Raw genomic sequence first — 22,025 nt, 5'->3', positions numbered from 1 at the left:
TGTATGACTTTCTTTCTTCTGCTGAACACAAATTAAGATTTTTAGAAGAATATTTCAGCTCTATATGTCCATACAATGCAAGTGAATGGTGGCCAGAACTTTGAAGGTCCAAAAAGCACATAAATACAGCATAAAAGTAATCCACACAACTCCAGTGGTTAAATCTGATAGGTGTGGGGAAGAAACAGGTCAATATTTAAGTCCTATTTCACTATAAATTCTCCTCCCTGCCAAGTAGGTGGTGATATGCACGAACAATGTGAATTGCCAAAAACAAAAGAAGAAAAATGTAAAAGTGAAAGTTGAGATTTATAGTCAAAAAGACTTAAAATATTGATTTGTTTCTAACCCACACCTATCATATTGCTTCTGAAGGTATGGATTTAACCACTGCAGTCATACTGATTTCTTTTAAGCTGCCTTTATATGCTTTTTGTAACTTCACCATTCAGGCCTACAGAGTTGAAATATTCTTCTAAAATTATTTGTGTTCAACAGAAGAAAGAAATACATACACATCTAGGATGGAATTATGAGAGAATTGTAATTTTGGGGTAATTATCCCTTTAAGGTAGACTAAAGAAAAATACAAGAATAAATAACATGATCCCGGTGGTGGTACAGATGACGAAAGAGCAATGTAAAAGAGAAAAAAATTATAAAGTCTGTTCACTAACAAATCTCTACGCGATCAATTTTCATAGTACCATGAAAAAGTAAGAATCCCTTTGCACTACTTCCAATAAACTGGCCTTATGCTGTTAAAATTGTATTTATCAAAACAAAAATTGTATGACCATGTCAAAATTCAAAGTTTGCGTGTTTGGGCTGATCTGAGAACTGTTACACACGCAATAACGCAGTTAAGTTAAAACAATTAAAACGCAACACAGTGTCAAAAGTTGACTAAACCCGCTGTTCTGAGATAAGTGCAACAGGGCTTAAAACTCACCAATAATATATTTTAGCCAACATATATGGACTGAAAGTATATGGTTAACAGACAAACAGTCATTAAACTGTCTCTATGTATCGTTATCATTTCCTAAAATGTGTTAATTGGGTGGTAAACAAACATGCCAGGAATAGACAGACTCTACACAAAATACGCTCTTCTGACGCGACGAGACTGTCACAACCAATAAGGTGTCGCAATACAAAGGCGTACCCCTGATTGGCCCACACACTCGGCCCGTAACAGCGATTTGTCCAATGAGAGATGAGTATGGTGCGACATGCCGTCGTACTTCTCCGTCTGCTGGAAGCGTGAGGACGGTCTGGAGCGTTACGTGGAGGTAAGTCAAAGAAAACACTATTCTGAGCGCGAATGGAGCTGAATATGTATATGTAGTGTTTGGAAAACGATCTATGCCTTTTTAATGTGATTGACCGACTTCATTCGAAGGTTTTTAATGTTACGGCAGAGCTGCTATACAGTTTCTGACAGAGACACAGGCTGTCAATGTGCATGGGACATTTAACTGCCATAGACACATGCATGACAGTGCAGTGACAGCAATAACCATGCAGCTGTTGTAGTTTATGAAAGCTGGTTACAAGATTTCTTCTTTCACCAGAGCTGTTTCTCAGAACCCACCTAAACGAACTAAATCAGACAGTTCGCATGACTTTTTTTCTTTCAAATGAAAACGTGACATTAAGGTTTCTATTTTTAATCAGAACTTATAAGTTATTGTGTTACTTCATTAGGATGCACAACTTGTCAGATGTGATTGACAGGTCCTCCTGCCAGTGATGTTCAAAGTGTGTTTTGCAAACAACTAATTTCACCATCACACACTTATGTCATTTTTATACTTTGACATGGTTACCAACTTGTATCTTATTGCATTGTACATCTAAATTAAAGAAAATAAGTTATACATGCAAAAGAAAAGAAAAAAGGTGTTATTATGTTTTTGTGAGTACAATTTAATAAACAGGTGAAAGTATGACACTAGTGGCGTTTAAATGTAACCATGACAAGTTTTGTCTTCATTTTGTCTTTGAAAATTAGCTGAGGAGTGAAAAATGGATAGAAAAGGTGAAAAGAGTGAAGCCAAAGGTATGTTTTGTGTTGTTTATGATATATAGATGTGTATTCTGGTAAATTGATGAGCCATTCTGAAAAAGACAATATTGAAAGTGTGAATGATTTGCATGTAAATTAGATTGATATCCCCTCTAAAGTAATGGTTTTTATCATGTTCTTTTATGTTTAGGCAAAGGAGGAAGCAAAACTTCTCAGTCTGACAAACCAGATGACTTTTTACAGATAGAAAGGTAAGAAGCATTTTATCTGTTTGCTTTTAGCTACCTGCAATGATAAAGAAAATCAGAAAAATTGAAATATGATATTATAATTGAACTTTTGTTACAGTTGAAGTCAGAAGTTTACACACACTTAGGTTGAAGTCATTAAAAAAATTTTTTTAACCATTCCACAGATTTCATATTAGCAAACTATAGTTTTGGCAAGTCGTTTAGGACATCTACTTTGTGCATGACATAAGTAATTGTTCCAACAATTGTTTACAGACACTTTTAATTGACTAGATCACAATTCCAGTGGGTCAGACGTTTACATACAAGAAGTTAACTGTGAAAATTCCAGAAAATGATGTCAAGCCTTTAGACAGTTAGCCAACTAGCTTCTGATAGGAGGTGTACTGAATTGGAGGTGTACCTGTTGATGTGAATTAAGGCCTAGCTTTAAACTCAGTGCCTCTTTGCTTGACATCATGGGAAAATCAGTACAGCTCCAATTCAGTACTCCTATCAGAAGTTAATTGGCTAATTGCCTAAAGGCTTGACATCATTTTCTGGAATTTTCCATGCTGCTTAAAGGCACAGTTAACTTCATGCATGTAAAATTCTGACCCACTGGAATTGTGATATAGATTATATAGATATAAAGTGGAACAATCTGTCTGTAAACAATTGTTGGAAAAATTGCTTGTGTCATGCACAAAGCCAAAACTATAGTTTGCTAATATTAAAACAGTGGAGTGGTAAAAAAATGAGTTTTGATGACTTCAGCCTAAGTGTATTTACATTTCTGACTTCAACTGTATGTAAAGTTGACTAAACTTTAAAAATACTGCCATGACCATCTGTAAACTTGTCGTATTTTGTAAACATTTGTAAACCTGTACATCTGTAAAGGTTATTTAACATCTGTAAACTTTCAGGGTTTCGTAAACATCTGTATACTTGCTTTTATGCAAACTTTACGTGTTTCGTAAATATCTGTAGTTTCACAAACATCAGTAAACGTGCTTTTTTTGTAAACTTGCTGTGTTTCCTGATCATCTGAAAAGTTTTGTAAACGTCTGTAAACTTGTGTTTTGTGAGCATCTCTAATGTTTCGTAAACTTGTTTTTTTCATCGCAAAGCTGTCTAAAACTGTTCCCTGAATGTTTGCTATCCAGTGTACCGAATTTCAGCCTCCTGCCTAAGAATGTGAAGAGAAGAGTTTATGCCCTGAAGAGACTCCAACTCCAGAGTGCGAACATAGAGGCCAAGTTTTACGAGGAAGTCCATGAACTGGAGAGAAAGTACTCCGCTCTCTACCATCCCATCTTCCACAGAGTACGCAGTTTGATCTCTGCAATACCAAGCATTCTGTTTAAACATGCTCATTTTGTCAGAGTTACAACAAAGCTTGCGTGTTTAACCCCACAACAACCTGCGATATCTGAGCAAAGCTTTTCAGTAAGTCTGTCCAGTGTTTCCCAAATTGACCCTGTACACAGGAAATGGCTTCAGTTGCTGTCTGTGGTTTCTCTAAGCATGACTGTTGAACTTCAAGCCCTTTGGTGGTCTGTACGGTCACCATTTAAGTGCCAAAGTCAACCCATCAGAACTAATGACCGACTGCCCTCACTCTATTATGGCCATTTCCATGGTTGGGGACAGGCTTATAGTTCAGCCAATCCGCAATGCATATTAAGGGAAGCCAGTGTTCCTGTTTACGACCATGTCGAAATGTGTTTCTGTGTTTCAAAACCAGCATGAGAAACCAAATCTGATTTTGAGCTTGTTTAAAAAGTGATTGCTATAAGTAGTCTGTACTTGGTTCATGTACTATGTCACATTATACAATTCTCTTTTGTGTTCAGAGACGAGAGATTGTGACTGGGGTTGTTGAACCCACAGATGAGGAATGCGAGTGGCAAAGTGAAAAGGAGGAAGAGGAGCTTGCTGTAAGTGGACATTGAGTATGAATCTCACTATACAGTATGTCCAAAACAATATTTGATAAATCGAAGAATAATATGATATAATAAAACAGTGTTGTGTAAATAAATCCCAGTTTTCAAAGTGTTGGGCTTTCTTGGCAAACCTTTTTATGGATGCTATGAGTGTAATGTCTGAATAAGAAAATCTTTGTCAGTGCTGTGTTAATGGTTGAATCAATAAACTGATCTTCAACTTCAGGAGGATTTGCAGAAGAAAGCTGCTCTGGAGGAAAAGCAGGCAGATTCAGCCAGTGCCGTTGATCCGAAAGGCATTCCGGAATTTTGGTTAACTATCTTTAAACATGTGGATATGCTGGGTGAAATGCTGCAGGTGAGTTGTCATATTCACATTACTTTTCTGGGTGAATCACGCAAAGCAGAAATGTCCAGGTCTTATTTCATAAACCATAGACAAAGTTTTTTTGCATTGTGACATTATTTTATGACAGTTAAGCACATTTCCTCACCTCAAAAATTATCATTCTTATCACAGTAATGAAAACAATCATGCCTTTTTTCATTAAAATAAAAGCATTAATATTGTTCTTTTTTTTTTTTGCATTTTGCATTTCTTAATGGTGCCCACCACTTTTTGTTCTGTTAATGTTTTCTATAGAGATTTCATAAAATCCTTCATAAAAGAGTTGTAAGCTATGAAGCAAACCAACCAGCTCCGAGGTGAATAACATTACAAACTTTGATTTGAAGCAAAAAAAAAATAAATAAATAAAAAATAAATATATATATATATATATATATATATATATATATATGTAGTTCGAGTTTAGGGAGAACAACTCAATTTCGTCATTCACAGTGCATCATGAATGTAGGCGGTTGATGCAGAGCTCTTTTGGTATGCTTTGTTGGCCGTGATTCTCTGATTAGTGGATGTTCCCCCTTAGGATCATGGGTAGGGTAGTTTTTTAAATTTAGCTATTAAACAGTATTTTATGACAATGAAGGTGAAATAATGCAGACTGCTGGCTGCAACAGAAGCATATACCATCAATTAACAACTTCGGAGCTCACGGTAGGTCGGTATAAAGGTTTACAAGTTGAATGGGTTTAATTTTTACTTCCAGAACCAGACTGTTGCACTCTATGGTCCTTTATTTTCTTGATGATCTGAATATTTACCCTAATATCTTTTTTTTTTTTAAAAGAAGAGAAAAATAATTGGTATTTTAACAGAGGAAACCTTTTGGATCTGCTTTTTAAAGCACCCTATTTTTGATGTTTGGTGTCATTTGAAAGATAGTTTGCCATTTTAATTATATGGATTGTTTTGGCTTTGAGTTGAAATTTACATGATCTGCTGTAAATGGGTGAAATTAATAAAGGATTTTCAAAAACAATGGTCTATGATATATAGGGAGTGACTGCTTTGACTAAATGCACAGTGAAGTGTTTATGTGGTTTACACAGGAAGTGTTTTTGTTACAGGAAGCTATTCAAGATAATATGTTAGCCGGGCAGCCTTTTAAGATTATTAATAACATTTATTGTCGTTTGCAGTCTGATTGTGTTTTTGTTCTCTGCATTTTACTTGAAATTCCTTTGTTAAAGTTTTTTGTTTTAACTTTTATTTTAAATATGTATTGGTAAGCATATAATCTGGGCCTGCAGAATTCTGCAGATTTTCACTGAATTCAACAAACCAATCAGACCATACCTTTAGCTCTGTTTAGCACATTTAACCATTTTTAAAGATTTTCACCTAGCAGAAAATGTAAAGCAGGCATCCAATGGTTTAGTATTATTAGTTGAAACAATCTTATACAGATTATTTTGATTCTGGTCCCACTTTATATTAGGTGTCTTTAACGTCTATGTATCAATATTAAATTACATTCAATACAATGTAATTTTTTTCTAGCTGCATGTTGTTCTGCAAAATTCTCACAAGATTTACTGTACATTATGAAACTGCAACTGAGGTTGAGGTACGGTTAGGTTTGGGAGTAAGGTTAGGGTTTAGATTAGGATGCTGGGACTTTAAATGCAAGTACAATGCATCAACACGTATGTACATAATAAGTTCATTGGATAAAACGCTTAAATACATAGTAGATAAAGACACCTAATATAAAGTGGGTCCTTTTATTTCTTCCTATAGGAGCATGATGAGCCAATCCTGAAACACTTGCAGGACATCACTGTAAAATTTTCTGAGCCTGGACAGCCAATGGTTTGTACTCTGAACTCTATTTACTACAATGTCTTTTATTTAACAGATAAGTACTCTTAAGTCCACTTTTTAACATTGTTCAATTGTGAATCAAAAAACAGAGTTTCACATTAGAGTTCTACTTCGAGCCCAATGACTTCTTCAGTAACACAATCCTCACTAAAGTCTACAAGATGAAATCGGAACCAGACGCAACAGATCCATTCTCTTTCGAGGGCCCGGAGATCGTTGACTGTGAAGGGTGAGAATTTGAACAATTTGTGGTATTTGTAAGGTAAACATCACTTAATATGGTTCCTTCTTAGGTTTAGGGATTTGAACCTACTAGGGATGCACCATACATAATGAAAAATAAAATGTTACCAAAAGAAATAAATGCCCTTTTAAGTTCTATAGTGTTGTAATGGATAATGGAGCATGCTGTCCAGACCGCTTGAGGGCGCTGCTTGCTTACACAGTGCTAAATGAAGTGCTAACTGAAGCACTTCTTGCAGTCTATTTTTTTAAATGTAGCCTTTCAAAGTTTTGTAATTACGTAAGACCATATTGTGATTTCAATCTTAACTCAATCAATCGTCCTGCCTTAATGGATACCATACCAATATCATAGAAGTCAAAGTTTACTGGTTTGAAAGCGTTTTAGATGGGTTTTACCGCATCATATATGGGTAAGTGCTGCTTTCACAACCGTCACGCCGGGTTCACACATCCTCGGTTGTGTTGGACGTTCACATTGGCCGTGTCTCTTCCACGAGAACAGCAACACCTCTGTACAGAAAATGTATCTATTGGGTCCTATGAAATTATTTTTCAATATTAAGGTCATAATAAGAGGTTATTGCTGCTTCAAGGACAACAGCGGGCAGTCACGTGCACTTTGTTTATTAGTACACTTGGTTGTGATTGGTTAATGTTTTGTCTATACTGTACACCTATATAAACAGAATGGCAAAAGGTCTGGCAGTTTATTAATTCTTTCCTTATTAGGTTATTTTATTGAGTTTACTTGCTTGCAGACATATCAATTGTAGTGTACTATAGGTTTGGTTTGAGTAATTTAGATTTGCTTTTGTGTCTTTTCTTAATCTCTTGATTATTTTAGTGTTAGTCGCTGAGCTCAGCGTGAGCCGTGTGGCAAAAATAGGCTCAACGACAAAACTATCCGCTCACTGCTGCATCTGGGATGCGCCACCTCACGACTCACACTTACAGTGGGAACGATGTAATCTGTCAATATGGGTGCTGAAAAGAATACGCACCGCTCACAGAGGATGTGTGAACCCGGCATCACGTCTTTAACAATGGTTTTTCCTCACTTTGAATATTAAATATTACATGCTCTTAGAAGTGTCAACCCTTCTACATTCTGTGGCTGTCATTATTTCTGGATTGTGCATTTGAATTCAAAGTGTTTACAAAGTGTGATGATGATTAATTAGAATTGAACCATCAGTTTATCATATTGGTATTTTCATGCTTAACCTATTTGCTGATGGTTTTAATTTGGTCAATAATTGCCCGATAAATAGCGCAGTCGATAGATACATCGGTGCATCCCTAGAACCAACCCCAAACCCTAAGGATCAATCTTTGTCACATTGTTGCATTCATACTGAAAGCATTTTTGCATCCATCTGCGCTGTTTATTTGTGTAAACATGCACTAGACGAACGTTTTGGACCGTTGCGGCTCATCTTTCTGAGTGCCGTGTCAAACTAAAAGAACTTTAAAAACGTGCCTCGAGACACCTGCATTCTCTTCAAATCGTTTTACTGCGGCAAGTTTTTTTAAGTAAGAATGTGATTGATCTGAACGGCCCCTAACTCGTCCTACACCGTTTAAACTAAACATAAACGAAGCCTCAAATAATTTGGCTTTAAAGGACAGGTGTGCCGTTACTTTTCTAAGTGATCAGACTTACTATTTTCTTCTTGCAAACAATAAAAGCAGAGAAAAAAATTCTTGGCCTTGCATTGAAGGAGGTACCTGAGCCATATCAAGGGAACAGACTCATGAGACTCTTTTGACTTAGGGCAGTAAGAAAATACCCTAGCATCCCTCCAGGACACCCAACATTTGTAGGGGCAAGCACCACTCACATTTACCTCAGAAAATGTAAATCAAATGGATCTGGACTACCAGTGTTTCTAAATTATGCATTTTCTGTCTTTTAGTTGTAAGATTGACTGGCATAAGGGCAAAGACGTGACAGTCAAAATTGTTAAAAAGAAACAGAAACACAAAGGAAGAGGAACCGTTCGGACGGTCACCAAAGAGGTTCCACAAGATTCCTTTTTCAATTTCTTCAGCCCTGTGAAAAGTAAGTTGCACTGCACAAATACAATTATAGTGATTTGATTTTAGTAGTTTGGATTTGGTTTCCCAGACAAAATAACAGATAATCACCATTAACTTAATCTTGGTTAGCAAAACAACCCAAACACATCTCTGATTAGCATGTAGATGTGACACAATGAGTAATCCTGATCCTGTTGTTATCATGGAATTAGACTTAAGTCTTGAGATTAAGATAATTGTGTTATGGTTTCAAAACATCTTGACATCACAGTGTCTCGCAAAAAGCCATTGGAAATTTTCTTGTACATGTTCATTTGGCTAAATATCTGTTATTACAAACAAAAATGTAGGAATGGTGAGTAATCGGATGCAACATGATTCCTTTGTCTGGTTCTGCACCAACCAATCAGATCGTCATTACAAAAATAATAGCAACAAGATTTGACAAATTAGATGATGTTGAATGATTATTAATTAGTAGTTTTTTTTACTTCTGGATATAAAATGAAAGTTGCTCATTGACCAGTCATTCTTTTATTGTTATTTGTACAATGTACTACAAGTGTGTTAGCTTCATTACTGTTTCAATTGTCATTTTCTCCAATGAAAGATGTAAGCCCTTCCTTACCCAATTTATTAGGAATAGTTTTGTGCGTTCTTTAACTGGGTGGACAGCAGAGGGTGTCACATACTTCTATTTTCTGAAAAGATGATACAGCCATTGGCCAGCAAATGCTGCTAGCTGATAACTATTTCCAACGAGACACAAAGTTGCTATCCTCCAGGGGGTGCTTGTGGGCTCAGAAGCCTTTGAGCCACATTCAAATTGCAGAAATCTTTTTGGTGTTTGTTCATGTATTTTAATATTATGATTAATTTCAAAGATTGATACACAAATGGAAATCTGTCCCTGCAATTTCCATGAAATGATTTTAAAAAGTCTTATCCATTGTCAACTGTTAAATGATGTATTGAAAACATGTCATTTTAAAAGATCATGTGAAGTCAAATACTGCAATCTCTGATAGGAGTAGCACATATGAAGGTGAATGGCCTGTTTAGAGATTGGCTGATTGTAGAAGGTGTGATCAAAATTGTGTCATTAATTTTAACTTTCAAAACACATTCATCCAGTTCTTTGGAAAATGTCATGTAATATGTAGACGTTGCAACTTTTGAATTGGTTGACAATACCCAAATCTTAAACCAGTTCATGAATTCACTGGCAGCAGACCATCTAAGCACAGATAATAAACCCTTATGACACTTAAAACTCAGTAAGGTTCCATGCATAACATTAGTTAATTAGTTAAGAATTGGGTATCATGTGAACAATATTATATTTTTATATAATATTAGTTAAAAAATTACAATTGTTCATTTAGTTCTCAGTGCATTAACTAATCGTAACATTTACAATTTTTGATTTTAAATATGTATTGCTATATGTTAAGATTAGTTAATGCACTGTGAACTAACAATGAACAATTGTATTTTTATTAATATTATAAAAGAATTAGAAAAATAAAATGGTTTTAGATGGAGTAAAGCATGTCGGACTGCTGAGAATTTTATTTTTTTGCTGAGGACAAGCATCGATACTTGTCCATAATTTTACCTCAGCCAAGAAGTATGTTACTTTTTAAACTTTAACGGATGTACATTGTATTTCCTTCACCTCAGACAGACTTCAAAAATAAGCGTTGAATGCCTCACATTTTTTAAATGTGCATTTTTACCACTTCTTTTTAAACTGTCTGATAGACCAGCAGGTAAAGAATGCTGCCCTGCTTGCACGCATACTGTGGGAAAGTGACACAATTACCGTCAATAGCCATGTCACCGGATGTGTGTGTAGTTTATCTGTTACCGCGGTGATTTCCGCAACATTCTCTTCTCGGGTGTGGCCTTGAAATGCTTGCAATGGGGCTAGCCAAGCCGTAACTGAATGATGAAATGCTTTCTGTGTTTGAAAGAATGACAGAGAATTGGGCTTGACTTTGATCAAGTCCTCCAAAAAAAAATTAGACTGTAAATCACTCCCTTTTTCATTCATCAAGATTTGCACAAAACCTGTCAAGAATAAAATGCCCTGGTCACATTTCTACTCAAATGAAATAAAAAAGAGATAAATTAAATAGCAAATCAGAATAACTTATTACATTATTTTCATGGCAATTAAGTACATTTTTCCATGGATTATAATGCCGTAATGGCAAAAATTGTAAGTTGTTATGCATCTTTGTAGTATTTGCTGTAGTTTAATTTTCTGCTGATTTAAATGATAATAACAAAATATTGTGTTTTTGACAGTCTTCATTGAGAATAATTGGAAATGCAAAGTGAAATGTAAAAAATCATTATAGTATATTATATGTACCATAATAGAAAATGCTATCAGATGTATGTGTGTGTATCAGGTGTGTGTGTGTGTGTGTGTGTGTGTGTGTGTGTGTGTGTGTGTGTGTGTATGTATGTATATATATATATATATATATGTATATATATATATATATATATATATATATATATATATATATATATATATATATATATATATATATATATATATATATTGGCCTATTACTTCAGACAGAACTGGTGTAACTGATTCAGGTTTGTAGGCTTCCTTGCTTGCACACACTTTTTCAGTTCTGTCCACACATCGTATTGAGGTCAGGGCTTTGTGATGGCCACTCCAATACCTTTGTTTTCCTTAAGCCATTTTGCCACAACTTTGGAGGTATGCTTGGGGTCATTGTCCATTTAGAAGACCCATTTGCGACCAGGCTTCAAAATCCTGGCTGATGTCTTGAGATGTTGCTTCAATATAGCCACATCATTGTCCTTCCTTATAATGCCATCTATTTTGTTAAGTGCACCAGTCCTGCAGCAAAGCACCCCCACAACATGATGCTGCCACCCCCATGCTACACAGTTGGGCTGGTGTTCTTCGGCTTGCATGCCTCACCCTTTTTCCTCCAAACATAACAATGGTCATTATGGCCAAACATTTCAATCACAAATCAATTGTTTCATTAGACCAGAGGACATTTCTCAAACAAGTAAGATCTTTATCCCCATGAGCACTTGCAAACTGAAGTATGGCTTTTTTATTGTGGTTTTGGAGCAGTGGCTTCTTTCTTGCTGAGCAGCCTTTATAGTTCTGTTGATGTAGGACTCGTTTTACTGTGGATATAGATACTTGTGTAATTGTTTCCTCCAGCATCTTCACAAGGTCCTTTGCTGTTGATCTGGGATTGATTTGCACTTTAGGCACCAAACTACTTTCATCTCTAGGAGACAGAATGCATCTCCTGCCTTAGCGGTATGATGGCTGCGTGGACCCATGGTGTTTATACTTTCAAACTATTGTTTTTACGGATGAATGTGGTACCTTCAAGCATTTGGAAATTGCTCCCAAGGATGAACCAGCCTTGGGGAGGTCCACAATATGTTTTCGGAGGTCTTGGCTGATTTCTTTTGATTTTCCCATGATGTCAAGCAAAGAGTCACTGAGTTAGAAGGTAGGCTTCAAAAATAAATCCACAGGTACACCTTCAATTCAGTTCACCTTCTATCAGAAGATAATTGTCTAAAGGCTTGGCATCTTTTTCTGGAATTTCCCAAGCTGCTTAAAGGCACAGTTAGCTAAGTGTATGTAAACTTTTGACCCACTGAAATTCTGATATGGTCAACTAAAAGTGAAACAATCTGTTTGTAAACAATTGCTGGAAAAATGACTTGTGTCATGCACAAAGTAGATGTCCTAAACGACTTGCCAAAACTATAGTTTGCTAATATGAAATCTGGAGTGGATTAAAAATGTGTTTTAATGACTTCAACCTAAGTGCATGTAAACTTCTGTCTTCAACTGTATAAGTGTGTTTCATAATTTTTAATTTTATTAAATGTGACCCTGGAATTCTTTTTTTGAACTTTACCCGTATGTTAATAAACATTAATTCAGATTTTTATTTTTTTTTCTAGCGTCACCTGATGGAATGGTGAGTAAGATGTACACTTCCTTTTTGTCTGTGTTTTTATGCATGTTTGTAAACATCTGAATCATCGTAGCACACAGTAGAAGACTTGCAGCTGCCCACACAAACACATAACCCTCCACGCTGAGTTTAGAAAACGCATCACAACTGAGAAACATTCAATGAGTTCTTGCGTCAATAACAGTTGAACTATTCGTGTAATGACACAAGTGCTTGAAAACACAAGTCAATTCTAAAGTTGCACAACGATTTCCCAATTAGCACATGATCTCCTCCAAATATGTGACAATTTGAAAGTGATACTTTAGTGTGGCATTACAAGACTTGAATTCCAGCAATCCCATTTTTTGTGTTAGTAATTTTCAAGTGTCCACAATTAGACATTTACTATGAATATGTTATTGTCTAGGATGAAGACTTGGACTTCACTCTAGCTTCAGACTTCGAAATCGGACACTTCTTCAGAGAGAGAATCATCCCCAGAGCAGTGCTTTATTTCACAGGAGAGGCCATGGAAGATGACGAGAGTGTACGTCTTCTCTCTTTACTGAGTAGTCACATGTGGAAACTACTGCTGTTTTATATAGCTAATTCATAGCTGTGTTGTTCAAAATGACAGTGGGATCCAAAAGTCTGAGACCACATTGAAAATCTGGGTTCTTGCACTTAAATAAATAAAATAAATTTATACCAAAGAAACAAAAGATTTCTGATGTAAAGTGAAGTAGAAATAATCAAGATTTATAAGCCACAAATCAAATGTAAGCAAATGTGTGGTCCTGATAATAGAATTTACAATACATTTATTAAATAATAATAATAATAATAATAAAAAAAACAATACAAGCATTTTCATTAGTCGTCTCAGACTTTTTGAAATGTATCTTTGATATATTGAGATTTTTAAAATGTATTTATTTTTAAGTTTTTGCTCTGAAATGTCTTATGTATGATCAATAATTTCTACATGTTGCCAAGTAGGTGAAAAAGGATTGGTTATTTTATATTGCCACAACAAAATGTTATATCATAAATATTCACTATATCATTTAACCCTTGTGAAAACCTGGAGCAGAATTAAAAACCTTTGATTTGGTAAATTTATGTGATACCATGTTGAAATCATTTTTTTTGGTGCAGTTTGAAGAGGAGGATCTTGAAGAGGGAGAGGAGGAGGTGAGAGTGCTTTGAAGGATGCTAAGCCATTATCAATCAATAGAATCTACATTTATAAATGGTTACAGTTTAACAGTAATATCATGTTTTATTCAGGATCTGGATAAGGAAGGTGAAGAAGAGGATGAGGGAGATTTTGACCCCAAGGTGAGTTTAGCCATTTGTATACTCCACATCCCTTTCATGCACTTCACTCCGCTGTCAGTTAGTCACTTGATATCTATGTGAATGAGCTCAGAACTTAAGATCTTAATTTGTGCTTGGGCTTTTTGACTACTTTGACTATTTCACTGGGTCTAGTTGTATGTAATTGGCAAAATGTATTTGTTTTTCACAAGTTTGAGAGATTCTGCTAGGATATTTGAGCTGTGTTCAGGATGGAATATTAGCATACTGCTTTCTGCATTCTACATAGTATATACAGGTATATGTGTATATATATACATCGATGAGCCAAAACATTATGACAACTCACAGATGAAGTGAATAACATTGATCATATTCTAACAAGGCCACATGTCAAGGTCTGGGTAGATTAGATGTTAAGCGAACAATCATTTCTCATGGTCAACATCTTGAATATAGGAGAAATAGGCAGGAGTAAGCGACTAAGCGACTTTGACAAGGGCCAAATTGTTATGGCCAGATGACTGGGTGAAAGCGTCTCTGAAATGGAAAGGCTTGTGGGGTGCTGCCGGTCAGCAGTGGTGAATACCTACTGACAGTGGTCCGAGGGGCAAACCGGGGACAGGGTGTTGGGCGCCCAAGGCTCAACGATGCACGAGGGCAATGAAGGCTAGCCCATCTGGTCCGAACCGACAGAAGATCTACTGTGGCACAAGTCACAGAAAATGTTAATGATGGTTACGGGAGGAATGTGTCACAACACGCAGTGCATTGCACCCTGCTGTGTAGCTGAAGACTTGTCAGAGTGCCCATGATGACCCCTATCCATGGTCGAAAGTGACTACAATGTGCACGAGCGACAGACCTGGACTTTGGAGCAGTGGAAGAAGGTCGCCTGATCCGTTTATTCCCATTTTCTTTTATATCATGTGGACGGCAATGTACGTGTGCATCATTTACCTGGGGAAATGTTAGCACCTGGGATGCACTGTCGGAAGATAAGCCGGTGGAGAGAGTGCGATGCTTTGGGCAATGTTCTGCTGGGAAACCCTGGGTCCATTCATGTGGACTTCAATTTGACATGTGCCACCTACCTAAATATTGTTGCAGACAAGGTACACCCATTCATGGAAATGAATGAAAGATATCCTCTTTTAGCAGGATAATGCGCCCTGCCACACTGCACACATTGTTCGGGAATGGTTTGAAGAACATGATTAAGAGTTCAAGGTGTTGCCTTGGCCTCCAAATTCCCCAGATCTCAATCCGATTTGGTACTGTACCAACAAGTCTGATGGTGGCTCCACCTCACAATTTACAAAACTTGAAGGATCTGTTGCTATTGACTTGGTGCCAGATACCACAGGAAACTTTCAGGGGTCTTGTAGAGCCAGCTCAGTGGTTTGGTGCTGTTTTGATGGCATGCAAAGGACCAAAAGCATATTATGCAGGTGGTCGTAATGTTTTGGCTCATCAGTGTATAATCTATGCTGCTTAATATTTTTGTGTACATATAGTGTGTGAAACATGTTGAAGTATGCTACATTGTCACATGACCACAAAGGTTACTTGCATAAATTTTTTTAAATCCAATTTTGTGTCAAAATGTGTTTTAACATCTATAGTGACTCTAGGGCTGGCGATAAAATGATATATATCACGATAAGCTTTTGAGGAATTTGATATTTACTGTGTGTCTCTAAAATACAAGCAGTTCGGCTTTCTCAGGCTGCGTTTCCACTGGGGTGGACGAAATCTGCTCAAAGGCGCTCACAGCGCTAGGAGAGAGTTTGCTCCGCACCGCTGCCAATCCTACGATCCACCTTGTGAGCATGACGCTCTGCTTTCATAGGAATTAATTGAAAATGCTCTCAGATTCGCTCACAAAGCGCCAGTGGTAACGTAGGGTCAGACTGGATGAACTTGCTAATGTTAGCTGCCTTGCTAACAATTAGGTTACATCGGACACCGGATTGATTCCATCCGCACCGCAAGACTTCATGACAACGGTTGTGCTCTCTCATCGTCTCTAGTGAAGAGCGCGACAGAACAACAGTGATGTGGACAACAGCTCTGATCTTTCTGTGCTGTAATTTTGAATATTGTTCTCTGGCACCAAACATGCATAATTTCTGCCCTGTCCCGCTCCGCACGTTTTGCCTCTTTTCCCTGCATGTGTGTAGACATAAAGTGCCTCATGAGTTAACGTGGTTTCAAAGCACCTTTTAGACCATAACGTTTTTCCCTTCTAAATGTATCTTTATTAGTCAGCATGTTACGAGCCTTTAATAATAAACAAATCGATTTCTGTTCTAATTTTGTGAAATTTAATTGGATGTCTGGAATGGATAATGAAAGACTAAAATTACTAGTTGGTAAAAATTACTAGTTTAATGAAAATATACAAATGTTTTTTTTAAAAACGTTTTCTAGATTTTCTCTCGGGACACCCCTGAACCCACATTCAGCATCATTCCACAGTCACAAGGGATTCTATGCCCCATACTTGGGTATCTGAATCTAAAGAAATATAAAAAATATTTCATTTTAATGTAAAAATATTCCAACAAATACTGGACTGCTTTAACATTAATTTTCAATTGATAAATGGTAAAAGACTGTAAAATTGGTAAAAGATCCGACAGACCCTACTGTTTTGGCTGTCTCTGGACCCCCTGTGCATTTTTGTAGAGACTATTTTGACTGTTTAGAATAAATTTGTTCTTCTTCCATCAACTTTGAAATAAAAAAAAGAAAGTGCAATGTGTAAATGTATATCATGATAAATATCGATATCGAACAATATGAAAAAGATTATCGTGATAACAATTTTGGCCATATCGCCCAGCCCTAAGTGACTCCTTATTTGAACACACTGTCAAAAGTTGCTCCAAAAAATAGCATGCTCGTTTTTGCTTATGGGTCATTTGTTGCATTGAAAATGTAATGTCAAGTCGAGCACAGTGAATTATGAGATATATTATTCCATGCAGTGCATTTTATACTGAACATTTTGGAAAATGTAGGGCATAGAGGTATTCCATACATACAGAAAATGTGCATGTTGCGCAATTAAACATGCTGCAAAAGTATTATGAGCAGTATGCTGTTTTGAACATAGCCATGGTCTCTCAATCAGCACATTAAATAGCTCCGTATAGTTGATCTAGGTTTGTTTGAGGTTGTCGGAATTAAAATCATTAACTTGTATGATGCTTCACAATCCATTGCATGCCTGATTTGTAAACCTGTGTTGTTGTCCCCACTTCCATTTGTCCCCATTTTAGGCATAATTCATTTCTCACTTCATGCATTTCTAGGTAAGAGACACCAGAGGGGATGTGGCTCTATTCCTATACATCATATGATCTGTCTTCCCCCTTTCTGTTATCAACATTCTCCCCTGCTTTAAAGCTTATGTTGTTTTCACACTAGAGGTTTATGTCCGGACCCCAGTTCGATTGACCATTAAGTTCATATTGTTTGATTGTAAATTTTCTCTTCCAAATTCAGTTCTCTTAACACCAAGGAACTTCAGTCCATTTGTAGATGATGTGAACACAATCCAGAACTGCAATGGATTACCTGTGTATAGGGCTGGGACGACGCGTCGACGTAATCGATGACGTCGACGCAAAATATGCGCGTCGATTCGTCAGACCAAAACAAAGATGGCGGCGCCGAGAGTAGAAGCAAAACGAGTGGCTCCTCAGACTACCAGACGTGCAAGGCGGCATGCACTCGTTCATCTAAAGTGTGGGAATTCTTTAATTTAAAAGGAAAAAATTATGTGATATGTCGTCTTTGCAAAATGGAGATGGCTTTCCATTCTAGCACCACGGCAATGCACCAGCACTAGGGCTGGGATGACGTCGACGCAAAAAATACGTCGACGCAAAATATGTGCGTCGAATTGTCAGACCCAAAACAAAGATGGCGGCGCCGGCGCCAACACGAGTGGATCCTCAGACTATCAGAAGTGCAAGGCGGCATGCACTCGTTCCTCTAAAGTATGGGAATTATTTAATTTAAAAGGAAACAATTCCGTGATATGTCGTCTTTGCAAAATGGAGATGGCCTTCCATTCTAGCGCCACCCGGGAGCAGCCGCAGATGACAGAGCACCGTAAGTTTTTTTCAACTCCCCACTTTTCACTCGATGTTGGAGTAGGCTATAATACATTGTCGACACCTAAAGTTTTCGCTTATAGCTATTAATAATGCGCTTATAGCTATGAATGTCGTGAAAAATACATAGAGGTCACTGAGAACGCGCTGACAGACAGGACCAAGCAGGTAACATTTAATAAAGTCTCAACTTTCAAATTTGGACATTCAAAGAAAATTAAACCATAAATAGGCCTACTATTTTGTGGCTCTTTAATGTGTCGTGACAGATTGCCTCAGTTAAAGCTGCTCGTGAACCGATCATCTTTTCCTTGGTTAATTTATAGCATCAAATAGGCTAAACATGAATGTAGCCTACATCAGAAGGACTGTTGTTTTAACCGCGGAAAGATGTCAGTACAGTAGCCTACAATCCATTATTCAAATTCAAATCCACCGACGTTAATCTTCTCTCTCCTGACTACTTTGTCGGACAAAAATGGCGTATTATGATTGATTGATCAGATCGCCAGTCAATCAAACTCCCGGCAAATGTTTTTTTTTTTTTTACACCCCCACCCCCGATGAAACCGGTATTACCGGTGTTGTCACAAGTCGATTAATCGAATCGAAATCGAATCGGACTGGAAAAAATGAATCGTTAGATTAATCGATGCATCGAATAAATAATCGCTAGATTAATCGTTTAAAAAATAATCGTTTATCCCAGCCCTACCTGTGTAATATGTTGTTGTTCACAAATATTTTGTAGCAATACCAAATAAATGCAATCAAAGCTAAACGAAGCAATCATATTTGGGTTCAGACAAACAAACATACCAAGTGTGAAAAAGACATTAGGAAAGTCTCTCCTGGACATTTTAAACTAACCTTGTCAACTCATTAAATCAAGGTAAAGTGTGTAATATTTTCCATGTTAGAATACGTTTACCTACATGTTATGCACATTAGTGCAAATTCAATGGGCATGGCCGTGAAGTTTTGTTATTTTCATAAAAGCATGCACTAAGTGTAGGCGCAATTGGGTCAGCTGGTTGGTAGCATAAGATAGGTTATTGGAGCTCATCTGGTTGCTCAACTGGTAGAGCATGGCATTAGCAACACCAAGGTCATGGGTGTGTGTAACAGTATAAAGGATGGGCAAGGAGGAGGTGGGAATGACACAAATGCACACATGGCAACTGCGTGTGGCTCTCTCTCTCCCGAACTGACGCATTTATCCCTCTCCTCGGCTGATTAGCCGGATTGGGGGCCGGGCGTGTGTAGTCACGGCCCGGCCCCACTCTCCTCCTCGTCACAGTGTAATTCCCATGGAAGACACATGCTGATTAAAGTGTATACGTTAATGCAGTCCCTTTGGATAAAATTATCTGCCAAATGTAAATGCATACAATGAAGTCCATGAAGCAAAGGCCACAAGACATTCATAGGTTGAATTCCCGAAAAGTGTAAAAATTGTGGTGCTTTCGGGGCCTGGGTAGCTCAGTGAGCATTGACACTGACTATAAGTATTGTCACAAATTCGAATCCAGGGTGTGCTGAGTTACTCCAGCCAGGTCTCCTAAGCAACCAAATTGGCCCGGTTGCTAGGGAGGGTAGAGTGACATGGGGTAACCACCTCGTGGTCGCAATTAGTGGTTCTCGCTCTCAGTGGGGCAAGTTGTGCGTGGATTGCGGAGAGTAGCATGAGCCTCCACATGCTGGGAGTTTCCGCTGTGTCATGCGCAATGAGCCACATGAAAAGGTGCGTGGATTGACGATATCAGGAGTGGAGGCAACTGAGACTTGTTCTCCGCCACCCAGATTGAGGTGAGTAACTGCGCCACCACAAGGACCTACTAAGTAGTGGGAATTGGGCATTCTAAATTGGGGCGAAAAGGGAATAATAATAAAAAAAAATAATTACTGATTTAAAATATATTTTGAAAGCGCCACAGTTTTTATTTAAGCAAGCAGTGGCTCAATGAGTCTGAGGTGGGACAAGCTGTATGCCCCACTTATGGAAGTCCGGGAACAGGTGGAATTCTGTTGGAAAGCATTTATTATACATACATCTTTGGTGTTACTAGCAGTCCTCAAATTACACACTTCACCTTTAAAAGTGAGGCATGCATCATCAAATTACTTTCTGTGCCTGAGTGTTTGACCATTTTTCAATGTTTTTTCATTTATTTGTTCTCTTGTTCTTACAGAAAGACCCTCCACCTGCAGAGTGTAAACAGCAGTAAGAATCGTGAAGGGATAGTCATGGCACAACTCGGCTGTCCGAAAATGGACAATAAGGCCACAACAACGTGAATACGGGCCTAACCTCCTTGTGGACTTGCCATAGTCAACTAATGCAATAGGAAGCCAAACGCTGTTTAGAAGTGCTTGTTCATTTATTGTTCTACTGTTATGGTTTACTTTTTACAGAGATGACCTCTGCACACAAACTCAGTGTTTTCATAAATCATGTGATACTTATTGTGCTCCAAAATTTAGTCCACAATATGGAAAGATTTATACAAAACTACTACACATTTTTGAACTAAGAGCACTTTTCTATATTCTAAATGTTTGCCTAGAGCTGGTGTCTATATGAGATCTAGCGAAGTTTGCCACATACACCGATCAGCCACAACATTAAAACCACCTGACTAATATTGTGTAGGTCCCACTCGTGCCACCAAAACAGCGTCAACCCGCATCTCAGAACAGCATTATTAGATTATATTCTTCTCACAACAATTGTACAGAGCGGTTATCGTAGACTTTGTCAGTTCAAACTAGTCTGGTCATTCTCCGTTGACCTCTCTCATCAACAAGGCATTTCCGTCCACAGAACTGCCACTTACTGGATGTTTTTTGTTTTTGGCACCATTCAGATTAAATTCTAGAGACTAATCAGCCAATCGTGTGGCAGCAGTGCATAAAATCAAGCAGATATAGGTCAGGAGCTTCAGTTAATGTTCACATCAACCATCAGAATGTGGAAAAAAATGGGATTTCAATGATCTGGCCCGTGGCATGATTGTTGGTGCCAGATGTGCTGGTTTGAGCATTTCTGTAACTGTTGATCTCCTTGTATTTTCACAAGCAACAGTGTCTAGAATTTACTTAGAATGGTGCCAAAAACAAAAAACATCCAGTAAGTGGCAGTTCTGTGGACAGAAAGGCCTTGTTGATGTAAGAGGTCAACAGAGAATGGCCAGACTGGTTTGAACTGACAAAGTCTACGGAACTCAGATAACCGCTTTGTACTATTGTGGTGAGAAGAATATCATCTCAGAATGCTGTTCTGAGATGCGGGTTGATGCTATTTTGGTGGCACGAGTGGGACCTACACAATATTAGGCTGGTGGTTTTAATGTTGTGGCTGATCGGTGTATGTTTTGAATTCTTTATGCCCATGCACAACCTTTGCCATTGTTGCAGCGTGGCAGAATCTTGGATACACTCCTAATAAAAAGGCGTTGTCCAACGTAGCATCACTCAGGGTTATTTCTTTTTTCCCAACTAAATTGTGATCATCTAAACCACAAACCTCGATGACTTTGATATTACTGTCTGTTTTTGCTGTTACGATATATTTACAAAAGTGTTTGGTTTTGATGTGGATGTTGCTTGTTATACTCACTAGTAGCAGAACGATGTGGATTGTACTAATGGAATAGCTATGTGTTTTCACCAGGGTTGGGCATCTTTAAATTCCCGATCTGTAATGTAATGTCCATGCCATGCACTTTGACGTGAAATCTCAACCATATTTTATTTCGCCATGTGATTAAGTATTGAGTTGCTTGCATTCATAAACAGAATTGCATAAATTACAGTATTGAGAATGTTAACAAGCAGACCTTAAGGCCATTGCAGGTTTACC

The 22,025-nt window shown here is 37.6% G+C and overlaps 1 protein-coding gene across 2 annotated transcripts; it reads left to right on the top strand.

Annotated features, from left to right (window-relative positions):
* The first annotated feature begins 1,242 nt into the window (after window positions 1-1,242).
* On the top strand, window positions 1,243-20,827 carry nap1l4a (nucleosome assembly protein 1-like 4a). Of its 2 annotated transcripts, XM_052120227.1 has the most exons (15): window positions 1,243-1,295; window positions 2,018-2,065; window positions 2,223-2,283; window positions 3,432-3,591; window positions 4,122-4,205; window positions 4,441-4,572; window positions 6,361-6,432; window positions 6,534-6,673; window positions 8,607-8,752; window positions 12,721-12,737; window positions 13,144-13,263; window positions 13,875-13,910; window positions 14,007-14,057; window positions 17,324-17,356; window positions 20,356-20,827. In XM_052120227.1, the coding sequence occupies exons 2-14, from the start codon at window positions 2,032-2,034 to the stop codon at window positions 17,327-17,329; spliced, it is 1,059 nt and encodes a 352-aa protein (XP_051976187.1). In that variant the 5' UTR covers window positions 1,243-1,295; window positions 2,018-2,031; the 3' UTR covers window positions 17,330-17,356; window positions 20,356-20,827. The 2 variants fall into 2 exon arrangements, with proteins under 2 accessions (XP_051976187.1, XP_051976186.1); XM_052120226.1 differs by lacking the exon at window positions 17,324-17,356.
* The last annotated feature ends 1,198 nt before the right edge of the window (window positions 20,828-22,025 follow it).

This window comes from Xyrauchen texanus, chromosome 46, assembly GCF_025860055.1.
Source record: "Xyrauchen texanus isolate HMW12.3.18 chromosome 46, RBS_HiC_50CHRs, whole genome shotgun sequence".
In the NCBI taxonomy this organism is placed as follows: domain Eukaryota; kingdom Metazoa; phylum Chordata; class Actinopteri; order Cypriniformes; family Catostomidae; genus Xyrauchen; species Xyrauchen texanus.
Note: the sequence above shows the minus strand (reverse complement) of the source record. Positions and strands in the feature narration are given on the sequence as shown.